Genomic DNA, 15,282 nt, shown 5'->3' on the forward strand with positions numbered 1-15,282 from the left:
CAAGTGGATGGAATTGATATAGAAAATGTAGAGTTCACGTATTTGGGAACTAAAATGACATATGATTTGGATTATAAAAAAGAAAGAAAGATCAGGATTACAAAGGGAAGAACAAATCTGAAGGCCATGGATAACATCTGGAAAAGTAAAGTGATCAGCCTGCAAACAAAACTAAGAGTGCTGGAAACATGCATCTTTAGTAGTGTAGGGGGCGGCCTGGTTGGCCGAGTGATTAGCGTATCCGCTCTCCAGCCAAAAGACTGTGGGTTCAAATCCTGCCGTAGGCATGGATGCTTGTGATTGTCTGTGAAAATAATAGTGGTGATGGTGTACAGTAGATGGCGTTGGTGTAGATGAGGCGGTTTGTGGATGAGGTTGAGTGGTGGAGACGGAGAGTTGTAGAGTAGATGCCTTCCCTCGATGAGTCTTAGGACTCCCTGGAGATATCAAATAATAATAATAATAATGTCTGGATCTGAAACATGGGTAATAAATAAGGAATCAGGAAAAAGAATTTTGGCATTTGAAAGAACTTGTTACATGAAGATTCTAAGAATAGGATGGGTACAAAAAATCACAAACTTACAGCTCTACTGGAAGATACAACCAAAGGAGAATCTAATGCAGAACGGAAGCTGCAAGTATTTGGACACATCTGCAGAATGAGTGAGGACAGGAAGATAAAGACATTCACGTTTGGTATTATGGATGGGTAAACAGAAGAGATAGACCATACAGAGAATGAATAGACATAAAGAACTGGTGTGGAATGGATGTACAGAAACTGCAACATTGTGCACTGGATAAAGAAAGCTGGAAGAAGATAGTGAGGGAGACATCGGACACTAAAGGACAGTGAGCCTATGGTTTGTGATGATGACACATCTTTTCATTGGAAGCAGCAACATCTTTACTTTGAATTTTATCTGCCATTATTATCAAGAATTAAGTAAAAGAATAGTCATCATCATCAAATTCCTGCCATGTGCCCTCAAGGGGTGTACAGGATATGATAGTACTACATGAAAAATCTACATCATTACCAACCTCCTATCTACAACTTTCCTTCAAATCAGTCTGTTACTTGTTTTGCTAAGCTTTCCTCGCCCATTCTACTTAAGTGACCATACCACCTGAGATTAGCTCTGCTAACGAATTCCTGGATGCCGACAATGTCAAGGTCTTTCCTAATATACTCGTTTTTAATATGATATTGCCACTGATGCCATCTGTTCACGCCTCTAATCTTTCTCAGGACTCTCATATCTGCGGTCTCTAGTCTTTGGTCAAGTGTTTTACTTCTGACCCAGCTCTCAGATCCATAAGTTAAAACTGGTTTAAACACTGTCTTGTATTCAACTAATTTAGTGTTCCCGACTAATTTCTCTCTTATTCCATATGAATTTATTCAATTGATTTCTTAGCCTAGTGGCTATGCACTTCGCAACCATATGCCTGGGGAAGGAGTGTCCTAGGTTCGATTCCCGTCGGTGATGCGAGGAGCTGAAGCGTCTTCCTCAGCCATAGCCAAGTTAGCCAGTCTTGGGCGTGGACAGCAGGGTTTTTTCCCCTGTACTTCATGTAACAAGTTTATTCTGGGGTTTTTCATCCTGCAAAGCAGGCAAACTGGCCTTGAGAACTTAACACTACAGGCCATAGGATAGGGCTGACCACCTTATCCTGTAAATGGATTGAGGTCTGATGATCAATGGACCCTCTACACCGCAAGGTAAAAGAGGGTATAAAGAAGATGAGAAGATGAGATTTCCTACCATACCAGCTTCGTTGATTCTGTTGTCTATTTCCATATTTAATTTACCATCCTCACTAAAAATCGTGCCTAAGTAGCTGAAATGTTTTACTTGTTCCACAGGTTCTCCATTCACATATTTTCAATGATTCTGCCTATTTCCATTGTCTTTGTCTTTTTATTGCTGACCTTCATACGATATCTATTACAACAGTTATTCAATTTAGTCAGGGAATCTTGCAGACTTGTAGCAGATTTATTTAGAAGTATAACATCGTCTCTGCATAAAGCAAAGAGCTGACATTAACATCTCCAATTTTGATATCAGGTTTAATACAACTTTCCTTCATAATAAGAATAGTTAACAAGAATAAACTAAAAGAATAGTTATATACAGTTCATAATTCAGTCCGCACGGTTAGCCTAGTGGCTGTGTGCTTCTCAACCATATGCCTGGGGAAGGAGTGTCCTAGGTTCGATTCCCATCGGAGACGTGAGGAGCTGAAGGATCTTCCTCAGCCATAGCCATGTCAGCAGGTCTTGGGCGTGGACAGTAGGGTTTCCCCCCCAGTTTATCCTGAGGTTTTTCATCCCGCAAAGCAGGCAAACCAGCCTTGAGAACTCAACACTACGGACTAGGATACACCAGGGCGTAGGGCTGATCACCTTATCCTGTGAACGCTTTGAGGTCCGATGATTAATAAAACTCTCGACACCACAAGGTAAAAGAGGATAAAAGGAAGATGAGATGAGTTCATAATTCACAGTGAAACACCAAGAGATGCAGTAAGCAATGATGGGATAAAAAACAATTTACTACACTACTGCCATTGCTTGCTGTTCCCCCCCCCCCCCACACACACACCATTTCTGCTATATGTACAGTAATAAGAAGCAACAACTGCTTCTTTTACAGTTGAACTGCTGAACTCAAGCCTCTGCTATTCCCATTCGTCTTTCATAATGTCTACCTCAGTTTTGTGGAACATAATTCTCCATCCTAAAACACGTATGTTTAAGCAAGGGGGGGGGGGGTTGAAGAAAGGGTTAATCATATATGAATCTGCCTAGTTGGTCAAGAAATTAGCATATTCGCTCACTAACCAACAGACTATGGGTTCAAATCTCACCATTAATATGGATGTTTTGAATAGGTGGTCAACAAATTTCATTGCCATGGTATGACACACACACAACCTACTTACAAGTGGCCTTAAAAATGTCTAACTGATGGGTAGGATTTCCAGATTATATAACATTAAGCCCACCTGCAGTGCTAATAGAAATGTACTATAAGTTAAAAGGGTATGATTCATATACTGGACAAAGAAAGGTGGAAGAAGATAGTGAAAGAGGTGTCAGACACCAACGGACAGTGAGCCCATGGTTCGTGATGATGATGATGAATAGTCTCTATTTAAACTGTAAGTCAGCAGTTAGAATTGAATTCAAAAGATACAGGAAGATGGTTTTATGTTAAATTAGGTGTGTGACAAGGGTGCACATTATTTCCATTGTTATTCATTATCTATATTGATCATATTATGAAAGAAAGTGACATTAAATCTGGTATCAAAACTGACATCGTTAATCTCAGCTCTTTATTTTATGTAATTATGTTATACTTCTGAATAAATCCAGTACAAGTCTATAAGATTCCCTGACTAAAGTGAATAACTGTTGTAATAAATCTGGTAAGAAAATCGACAATAAAAAGACAAAGACAATGAAAATAAGCAGAAAAATAGAAATCAACTGTACGTGAAACTGTAGAACAAGTAAACCATTTCAGCTATCTGGGTATCATTTTTATGAAACTGTGTTAGTAAAGTTGGTATGATAAAAAGTCAGCTGAATAAATTTATACGGAATGAGAAAGAAACTAGTCAAAACACTAAATTAGCTGCATACAAGACAGTATTCAAACTAATTTTTACTTATGGATCTGAGAGCTGTGTTAGAAATAAAACAGTTGATCACAGACTTTATCAGAGACTACAGACATGAGAGTTCTCAGAAAGATTACTGAAATGTAGAAAGGTGTTAAACACTTAAGATGTGATACCTCTAACGTTCTTTGACAGGTTGGCAGGAAAAAGACCCAAGAGGAAGATCAAGATGTAGGTGAATTGATACAGTAAAAGTGCCTTAGAAGAGAGAAATATAAGATCTGATAATGATCGTGACAGATAAGAGATTAATTTGGAGGAAAATTGTTGATCGGAAGTAGTAATGGTGTTACTTTTTCATGGTCCTATCCTATTCCCTCAGTCATAAGGCATGGGGGGGGGGGGGGGGATTAGCTATATGCTATCATACTAGGGAAATGATTATGAGCAAGGTGGTATCGTTGCTGTAGCCTATTTATGACTGTAGCCATGGGCATTCACGGGACTGGTTTGCCTGTTTTGAGGGATGAAAAACTCGAGTTACCAGGAGAAAGCCCTCCACCTCCATATGAGACCCGTTAACCCACCTTTAGTCGAAAGAGACCAGATAAAGGTTCCTCATCACTGACTAGAATCGAACCCAGGTCTTTCTGAACAAAGGGCTTTATCTATACTGAATGAGCTATGGAGGCTCCAATGATGATAATACTATTTGTCCATAAAGGCCTTTAGGGACTGCAACATACCCAAATTAACTTTTGTTACCATTATTTTAGGATAAGGTGGTCTTATGCCTAAATATACATTCGTGTATATAAATTGTGTGCATTCTGGTTGGGCTCGAGTAAAATATTCAGTTTTTTTTTTGAGATAACATGAAGCTGGGGAGAATTACAGGGAGTGGTGATGAAAGATTTAATTAAGCTGGATGAGTGAGTGAATGAAAATACCAGATCAATATCAAGACATAAGTTGAGCATATTTACTGGGGATGCCAGTTTGAAGTGTAGAATTTTGAACTATGAGATCCACAGATGAAAACTCTTCCATGAGTATGTATTTTGTTAGTGAAAAGGGAATCTGAGGGTAGCAGCAGAAATTCTGGGGGATTCACTGCAAAGGTGGTAAAACAACCCAGTGGAGTGGTGCAATTGAGTGAATTATGCTGACAGACAAAGAAACGAATGGTGGTTACATTGAATAAGTATTTGAGTAATGAGATTTGATGTGGTCTGTCATCTTTGAAGGGGTAGCAAAAAAACCTTAGAAAGGATACAAACAAAGGCAGGTAAAAAACAAAAAGTGCTGTTTGAAGACAACCCCTTTTTTTTTCACCCAAAAGGCTATTCCTGAAAGTTGTACAAAGGAGTTTTTGAACTGTTCATGAGATGAATTGTTTCAGAGGATGGTAAATGAGTGAAAAACCTTATAACTTGTACAAATATCACATCTTCACTGGGGATCTCCAGAAATAATCAAGATGAATAAAATTTGTCCCTTAAAAGGTACTTCTGAAATGAATAATCATTAATGTACTTTCTGAAGACTACAGGACATTGTAATTTAGTACTGGGAAAGTTAATGGAAGTTCTATCCAACTGATGCAGAATAACAAAATGTTAACATATAAATTTGTCAAAATTTAGGACAAGGTACATTCATTTTTTATTTTATATTTAATATATTTCATAAGTATCGTTTAACTATTTCGCTGATTTTTATTAACAGGCCCTACTCCCATAAAGAAAGGCCTTAAATGGCTTTAGAACTGTATTTCAGAAGGATGATACATATCAGTAATTATGTGATACAAAGTAAACGAATACTGTTGAAAATAATCTCTTCTCAAAGGAAAACAGGCAAAAAGCCAAAAAGTCAAAACAGCATTATGAGGAAAAAGCATCAACAAATTAATAGCAAATATGTCCATCTTCATGCAATAAATGAGGTAAACAGCAAATGAAACTTTGCATTATGAAATGGGAAGTTCTTCCCATCCCTGATAAGGAGGTGTCAATGTTGATTAATTTGTGCAGATGATGAAATAGCTGTTAAAGAATAAACAGTGATATATGGTATTATGTCAATGGGGAAATTCAGGGTCACTATGGCTGGTTTCAACTTGTCTGAAGGAAAGATCTCTTTCTCTCAAACTATTTAAAGCTGTGCCTCAAATGAAGTTGGAGAAATAAGCTAAATAATTTCATAATAGCAAAAATATGAAACCTAGTTTCAGAAAATCTATATACTTATAATTTCATTTTATTCATCTATTCTATAATATTTACATGTTCATATAAATATCCAGTTTGTTTTATGTGTGCAATGAGATGTGGTGCAAGAATGTGGTAACTATGAGATGAAAATTTAGGGTAGCATATTTATACTGATATATAGGCCTCTAAAATTTAACTGCATGCAACCAATCCTGCAATCAATTAATTAAGATGAGTAGCATTACTAGAATCAGCATTAATATATCAGTCTACACAGGAACTTGTCATAGCAGTTGTTTTCATGTGATAAAACAAGCATAGTCTGTTAAAAGGTTGTTATAAAGTATTATGCTAAATAAGACAGAATTGAATAGTAAGAATTAATGTTACATATGTTTAAAGCACATACAAGTTTAGTTATTCTAAAATGATTGAGATGGTGAATTGAATTATGCTTTAATCAGTGACTTAAAGGTTTTCTCTAATATGTATGTGTTAATCGTATGTTGCTGAAGGTCAATAAACCCTATTAATTTAATTAACAAGAGTTAATGCCCATTGGGATGAAAGCTGAATACATCCGGGGCAACTAACAGGTGCACCAATATGACATTACAGACAGAGGATATGGATGCTGTAGATTAAACTTAAAAAGTGCAGATTTGGCTTGTTGACATCATATTTCAAAAGAGAATTATACTCTCAAGATTTTGTCATGTCACCAAAAGTTACACATTTAATCTTGGATTATTTCAATCACCCTTTTTATATTAAGCTTTAAAAATTTAAGTCACCTGAGCCACTTTTATATTTATACATTCATTAATGTTTGATCCAGCCTTTCTTTTGATTGATTAATTAAACAAAAAGTGTATATATTTGTCATTTGTGAACCATCTGACATTTGCTGCTTGGCAAAAAACAGAGCAAATACCAAAATTCATCTTTACAAAACCACCAGTCAAGCCATATTTACATATGGTGCCCAGACATGGAACATCACTACTAAATGAGTGTCCATAGCTCAGTTGGTATAGATGAAGTCCTTTGGTCAGAAAGATCTTGGTTCAATTCCTGTCCATGATGACATGGGGAATCTCTTTCGACTAAAGGTGAGTTAGCCGGTCCCATATGGAGATAGAAGATTTTTTCACCCAGAGACTCAGGTTTTTCATCCCTCAGAACAGCCAAACCAACCTGTGAACACACATGGATCTATAGTCAAAAAATACATATTTAATCCCTCATTAGGAGGGCTCAACCAGTCCTAAGGAATGATGGAGGAACCCATATGAATAAATAAAAAACTACTCAACAAGCAGTTAATATCAATAGCTTTGGGACAACATGCCTTCAAACAATATTAGGATATACATGGCAAGATTACATTCTTGAAGAAAGCCAGCAAAGATCCCTAATAGAAACAATTCAAAAAGAGTCAACTGAGATTATTGGGACACCTATTGACATCCACCTTCAGGTTTAGTGCTCTTGCTTTCTACAGGCCAACTAATGGACCTAGAGGAAGACCAATAAATCTGTTTTGGCAATAACAAATAAGCAAACTTCTTTCTGAAGATAAGGCTCATGAACCATTTGACATTTACCACTTGGTACAAAAGATTATCTTGGCTCACTTTCATCCAATAGACTATCTCCTTAAGTTTTTGTTACATGAATATTTCTGTATATATTTCCGTGTGTAGAGGCTTAAGAGGCAGTTAGGACTTTAGTGTCACCCACGTGCTTGGGCTTAGTATTGTTTGTTATTTGTGTTTATGTTACATTAGTTTTTTTGTAATCACTGAAGATGTCTCAGTGACCGAGACGGAATATATGAGGTATTAAATACTGTTTTAATCCTTTCTGAGTGCTGTAAAAAATCTATTAAGCCTCCAACATGAAGTATATATTTCTCCTATTCATAAATGAATATGATACATTTGTCATGTATTTAAACTGTAAAATTTCACACTGTATAGTAAAACATATCTACATACTTGTTTAATTTCCCATCTCTCTGGTGAAGAAATCCTTTGTACATGCCTCCTGTTATCTATATCCCCATCATCAGGTTTATTAATAAAGGGAAGGCTTAATGGCCTATCTGGATTTCTAGAAGCTTCTTCGGGGATTTTTCTTGTTTTATTCACTGGTTTAACAGGATTAAGATCTTCTCCAGTATCTTGGTCAACATCCTATTAAAAAAAGCATTTACATTTTCATAGTAATTATAATGCATAATCAACTGGAAATGATGAGCAAACAAACTGAGGTATTAATAAGAACTTTCCATTATAGAAACAATTACAAGTGAAAGAAAATAAGCACAGTAGTTAAAAAAAAAAAAGATACAACAGCATAACATTTCACAGTATCAACAAAATTTCATCATAATTCACATGGTGGATGACTTCATCTCATCTGATTTCTCCATTAATGTTGGAATACCCTAGAGCTATGTGCTTCATTTATACTCTTTCTTCTATACAGTGGTGTCCACTAATTTTTACACAAGATCTAATTCTCTGATAAATATCCATCTACAATCAACTTTGTTTACTTAAAACAATTATTGGTTTACTTATTTTCATTTAAAATTTTTTATTGTTTACATGCATGACCTAAAAAACATGATGAAAATGACTGCTAAGAAGTTTAAGAAGCTAAATATCCCTTAAATAAGCACTTTTTATTGCAATATTGATTATGAAAAAATTTATTGTTGAGCTGAAGATTTTTTTCCCCCAGTTCTTTATGTTTAGCCTTCCATGCAAATCTCTATTTTGTGGATAATAAATTTCATAGTTGCTATATACTGTTTTAAATTTTTATTCCTATGTTTTCCTTTCTCTGGTATTGCAACAATGTTACAAACTAAACTGAACAATTTGTCTTAAAAAAAAAGTAAAAATAAATAAAAAAATCGTTTCCATTCTTCATGATAGTGATGTTTTCTTCTATTTTGGTGTTGTCCATGATGTAAAAAAATGTTAACTATTTTAAATATAATATAATATAAAATATGATTTATTCAAATAACAAACATACACTTTGATTTACTAACAAGAAAACACAAGTTACCATGCATTTGTGTTAATGTTATGACTACTACTAACTAGTAATTGGTGCATGTGCACCTAGTCTTTTTCATAAACAATGAATAGTGGCAGTGAAATAGGATTGCATACAACACATAACACATTACATAGATAAGTGAGCTATGAATTCATCAAGCAGTTGTTCAAGCAAAATTATTTCTATGAAAGTTCTTTTGGTATTGCTATTAGAATTGTGAATGGCATCTGGCTCTAAATTCTATCACATAATTTTTCTCAAAAAATGTTATTACTGATAATTCTTAAGACCTGTCTTAAGAAGAATATATGAATATATTCTGGAGATCAACTACATATCTATGAGATTAACACCATGGACACTACTATACATCAGTGATCTTCTCTAAGTAGCATCCAATCCTAAACATATCCTTGCTGATGACAGTACAATAGATTTTCTTTTTCCTTCACAAAATCTTGTTTAGATTCAAGATTTATAATCAATGCCTTAAACACTAGTCTTTTGGCCATTCTCAAGGGTGGGAGATGAATTTGGTGCTAACCAAAATTCATCCCCTTTGAGAATGAAGAGTGAAGTCTGGTAAGAAAGTTATCACACTTCACTCTTCATCACTTTTGATATTCTGCTTGTCAGGCAACCAAGGTCAGTTTCTCTCTTCTTTGGTTGATTTTCACATCTAGTCCAAAAAAAAACAAACAACATGTCCACAGCTTCTTTAGCCTCAAACATTAGAATATTGTTCTTACATTTGAAGTGCCACACCAAAAAAACCTACCTACTTCTGAGTGGTTAATTACAGCTGGAAGAGAGATGACTTCATTCTCTTTCTCCCTCTTTGTGTGTGCATGCGACTCTCCAAATCACTTTCCCATAGATGCTGTTTCTGCATGTCTTTTCTATAGCTACTTCCATGGCTTCACTTTGACAAACCAGCCACCACATGCCAAATTTGTTACAGCAGCTATTCAATTTAGTTAAATGAGCTTAGGCACTGGATTTATTTAAGAGTATAAGACCATCTGGATAAATAATGAGCAGAGATATCTTTATCTTCAGATAATAAAGGTGATGTGAAAACTGATTTCATTTATAGTACTCTTTCCTCCATTTTAAAGTTCTGTAAACAGCTTCTGGAACACTGTCACCTTTCTAATGTTTCAGTTACTTTCGTTTCACTATTTTTATACAACTCTCCCTCCCCTATAGTGTCTTCATCTTGTCATCACGGTGGTAGGGGGTTTGCACATTCTTATGATCTGTGGGCTATAATGGCAGTAGCATGGCAACATGGGGGCCTTTCAAGCTGGACAAGTCATAGGAGTGGTCAGGTGAAGAGAGTCGCCTTGGTTCTCCAGGTTTTGGGTTGAGCATGGGGCTGACAATTCCCATCTCGTAAAAAACTGAATGATCACAAAACAAGTACAGTACCAAGTAATCTTCATTGGCAAACTTAAATGGGTATCAACCCAAGCCTTGGAATAATTTCTGAATAAGATTATCAAACATGAAAAGCTTGTACGGAGCCAGAGCATTTCAAGAACTTACACAAGAACTAAACAAATATCAAATTGAAATAGTGGCAATACAAGAGATATGTTGTTTCCTTTGGACAGGAAAGAAAACCTTTTGTTAATTTATGGTGGAATCAACTCTGATAAACATGAATCTGGAAGGGATCTCATCATTAGGGAAAAAACTATGGTCATCTCTGATTTGAATTTAAAGCATTTAATGAAAGAATAAGGAAGCTACAACAAAACGGTTCCAGATAACTTTTATTATTGTACATGCACCCATAGAAGCTGCAGAGGAGGAAATAAAAGATGAATTATATGAAGAACTGGAAACAATCCTTGCAAAAATTCCATGATTGGATATAACCATCCTATTAGGAGATTTCAATGAAAAAAACTGGTAAAGAAGAAATATATAAAAAAATTATTGGAAGCCAAAACCTTCAAGAAGAGACAAACATTAATGGAGAATGATCTATTAATTTGGCCACATCTATGAATTTAATAATAAGCAGCACTATGTTTATAAGTAAGAATATGCACAAACATGGAAATCTCCAGATGAATATACATTTAATCAAACAGACCATATAATCAGCAAAAGACATAGGAACTGCATTCAGAATATCCAGAGTTTTGGAGGAGCTGATCATGATAGTGACTATTTTCTGATTGGTGCTATTCTTAAGGTTAAAATAAATGGTAAATATTTTTCAGCACATGCAAAACATCTGAGATGCCACATTAATAAACTAGATAAAACAGAAGAGAGAAGAAAATGAGTGTGAATTAAAACAAAAATATGCAGCTAGAAGAGAATGAAAATATTGAAAACATCTGGAATCATATCAAGAATAACATAAAAGTAGCAGCAGAAAATCAATTGGCATTCAAAGTAAAATACATTATAAAAATGATTTATTGAAGAATGTTAACTGGCAGTAAAAAAGATAGAAGCATTTGGCTTAATAATCCAAATGTTATTCATGTTGCTCATTTCATGCTGAATGAGAGCAGCAAGAAAACCAATAAAATAACTAGACAACAGAAAGGAAAATTTCTAAAGGAACAGACTGAAGAAATCCAGAAATACTTGACATTAAATAGCCCTAGAAAATTTTTCTATGAAATTAGAAACCAAAAAATAGGTCTACATGTGAAAACAACAATAATCAACAACAGTACTGGATAACACATGCTGCTAGAGATGAAATAGCAAACAGGTGGAAAGAATAGTTAAACCAAAACCATGATGAAACTGCTGAGACTTTCAAAGAGAATACTTATCATATCTCTCACCCAGAAAAATTTAAATCCTAACTAGTCAAAGTAGAAGAAAGTATAGTAGCTCAAAGGCAACAAAGTACCAGGTGCTGATGACAAAATAGGTGAACTCATCAAATATGGCAGAAGTGAATTAACTACACATACTAGTAAATTTAGTATGTGGGGGCAGGAGTAATATACTCAGAATGGAAAGAATCACTAATCATTCCAATATATATATATATATATATAAGGGAAATCAAAACGAATGTTAAAATTCCAGAGGGATATCACTCCTATCAGCAGGCTACAAAATTTTATCTGATATAGATAAATATCAAGCAGGATTCCGAAGAAATAGATCTACAGTTGATGAACCAGAATTTTACAGTAAGGAAGATAGTGGGGGGAAAAAATGGAAATATAATCAGCAGGTCCATATTTTCTTTATACATTGTAGAGAAGGCCCCTCTGTGAAATATTTGATGAACTGGAAATACCTCATAAGATATGTTTAATCAAAATTTGTACCACTGATAGCCAAAGCATGGTACTGGATAATGGAATTAGATCTGAATCTTGATATTAAGAAAGGATTGAAACAAGGAGATACCCTTTTCACTCATCCTTTTTAATTTATCTTTAAAAAAATGTATTCAAGAAACTGTAAAAGATAATATTACGACATGCAGGTGACATATGTCTAGATGGAGAAAATGCTGGAGACATTAGAATAACATTCAGAAAAAACTTCTGTTGAAAAACTGTGATTAAAATCAGCCAGGGTAAAACTGAATATTTAAAAGAATGTAGAAATCACAATCAAGGGGGAAATGATCAATTTACCATCGATAGCCTGAAATTTAAAGTGCTGCTTCCTTTAAATATCTTGGAATATTGATATTCCAAGATACACCAGAATACATGCCTCAGATAGATCTTATCATTCGATATATCATTTACTATCTTCCAAAATTCTGTCAAGAGAGTTAAAATAGAAATATACAAGACAATCATTAGACCTATTATTTATATGGAGGAAAAACCTGGAGAATAACACACCAAGATGCACAAGATAATAAAATCCTTTGAAAAGTCTCTGGACCTGTAAAAGATAACACAGCAAGTGAATGGAGATATCAACTATTTGAATTCTATAATTCTCCACTTCTATCTGATAGAATCAGAGCTTGCAGAGTGAGATGGCTTGGACATGTTGGAAAGAATGGGTGAATAGGTGATTTTAATGAAAAAAAAAGCATCTTTCATTAAAATTAAATTCACTTTAAAACTTGAAAATTAAGGAAACCTACCTCTCTTAGATGTCTTAATTTCCAAAAAAGGAAATTAATATATCTAAGAGAGGTGGTTTCGAAAGGAGGCTTCTCTCTTGGTATATACCTCAAGCCCACTCCATATAAATCATTATCTACACTCCACTTCATTACATTATATAATCACAAAAAATAGGTATTATACATATGCTCATAACAAGGGAAATCTCTATCACAAGAAGTGAAGAAAAACTAAAAGAAGAATTAGTCTCAACTCTAACTACTTGTGAACAATGGGTATAAAAAATACTATTCTCTACTCCTGCTTCACAACCAAATCCTGACATTCTCTACAGAACTTCTGTTGCCATCCTTTATATTGGTAGACTTTCTCTCAAGATTGTCAGTCTCCTCAAATCTCGTGACATAAGAGTAACTTTCAAGCCCATTTTGATTATATGAAGTTCATTGCATTTGTCTAAAGACCACAACTCTTTCTACAAACATCTTGGAGTTTATAATATTACGTTTTTGTAGCCTTTCTTACATAGAGAAGACATCTAGAAGTTTGGAAATTAAACAGAAAGAAAATATTAGACAGTTTAATAACAACAGAGAATATAGCTTGCGCCTAGCTTTTCACTTCTCCCACACAGATAACATTGAATGGGTTATATGTGTGAGATGCCTTACATAGAAGACTTAGGAACCAAGGAATGATCCTGTATGATATTTGGAAAAAACACAGTTAGGCTAACTTTTCAGCAAATTATCTTGCACACATCACTGAACAATGCTAACCTATGCCAGTTCCTATGCTCCATGTGGTTTCTTTTCAACTTATATTGCAATACTTCCTACATGTTCTGCATTTGTTCTTTATTTTAGTAATGCTATAGTTCATGTTAGCCATTTATTGTATTTTTTTTTTACATTCTTCTTCTTAACCCAGAAGAAGCCACAAGTATCTGTGGCAAAACTAGGCAGTTTTCAATTTTTGTATATTATAATTTAATGTCAAATAAACCTAATGTAATTCTCCTTATAATTGATTTTACTGATCAAAAATCTACATATTCATCACAATACATGTTGTATTCAGGCATTAATGAATCAGTAAAATCAATTATAAGGAGAATTACATTAGGTTTATTTGACCATAAATTATAATATACAAAAATTGAAAATTATTATCCTCATGTTTATTGTTGAAGTAGTTATGGTATTCAACAATAAACATGAGGATAATAATCTTGAATGACATGCAATATCAAGAAGGCAAATATCAGAATGGGAAATTGGACAATGCGACTTCAATTTATACTTATGGTCCCATAGATGCTGTACTAAGGAAGAAGAGGAATACTTTGAAACATTACAGAAGGCATCTGATATAAAAACAAAAGTGTGGGAGATCTAAACAGCAGAGTAGGATTTTTAGTATAGTAAGGTAAAGAAAAAAGATGGGGCTGCTAATCCAATCAAGCTGTATTGATGACAGCATAACTCATTTCTTGTATTCTGTTAATAAATTATATTTATTAATATAATTATATTGAATGCATTTTTTTTAAAAATATGAGACAAACAGAATAATACAAAGAGAAAATATGGCTGCTGTACAGTAACTACAATTAAGCTATAAACTTCTGTTGTACATATCTAATTTCTTTACCTTCATGGACAGACTAGTTTTTTGTCCTGTGAATGACAAAACTTTTACTTTGACTTTCTGTCCCCTTTGGACAACATCGCTAACACTGGTCACGCGACCTTCTCTTCGCAACTAAAAAAAAATTTTTTAATAAAATAAAATTAAGCATTTTAATCAATAAAACTAAATTAAAGCCATTCATTATTAAGCATAAATTAAGAGATGGACAAGCCAGTAATCAATGTACTAAAGAATGCTGCATACATGCCAGCTTTCATGATCAAGTGATTGCCTAATTTCAATTTTAATTTATTTTTATTTCTTTGCGTGTGTGTATATAAGAGTGCAAGTGTGAATCAACTTCATATTTTCCAGAAGCTATATAAACTATGGATGTTATTAATATTATTATAACGTGAACTGCAAATTGCAGTAAATTTTTCAACATAATAACCTAGAATTGCTGCTATCATCTACAAACAAAAAAAAACCACATAATTTTACTTATATCACAAAATGCTAACAAATATATAAATATAAGGGAAAAAATAATTTGAATTTGTGTAAAGAGAAATTAATATATTTTGATTAAGAAATAAATAATATTCAGCAACAGCTGCTGTCTCTATTTACTTTGT

The 15,282-nt window shown here is 34.1% G+C and overlaps 1 protein-coding gene across 2 annotated transcripts in view; it reads right to left on the reverse strand.

The window, feature by feature from the left end:
- The window catches only part of pea (ATP-dependent RNA helicase pea), a 319,525-nt gene that overhangs the window by 182,264 nt on the left and 121,979 nt on the right, over positions 1-15,282 (reverse strand). For both annotated transcript variants that reach the window (XM_090402685.1, XM_090402684.1), the window contains exons 9-10: positions 14,666-14,776; positions 7,856-8,053 (exon numbers count right to left, since the gene is read on the reverse strand). In XM_090402685.1, coding sequence (XP_090258811.1) covers positions 7,856-8,053; positions 14,666-14,776 — 309 coding nt within the window. The remainder of the gene's footprint in view (positions 1-7,855; positions 8,054-14,665; positions 14,777-15,282) is intronic.

This window comes from Typopeltis vanoorti, chromosome 13 (genome assembly GCF_054136105.1).
Source record: "Typopeltis vanoorti isolate ZY-2024b chromosome 13, IOZ_Tvanoo_1.0, whole genome shotgun sequence".
Classification (NCBI taxonomy): Eukaryota; Metazoa; Arthropoda; class Arachnida; order Uropygi; family Thelyphonidae; genus Typopeltis; species Typopeltis vanoorti.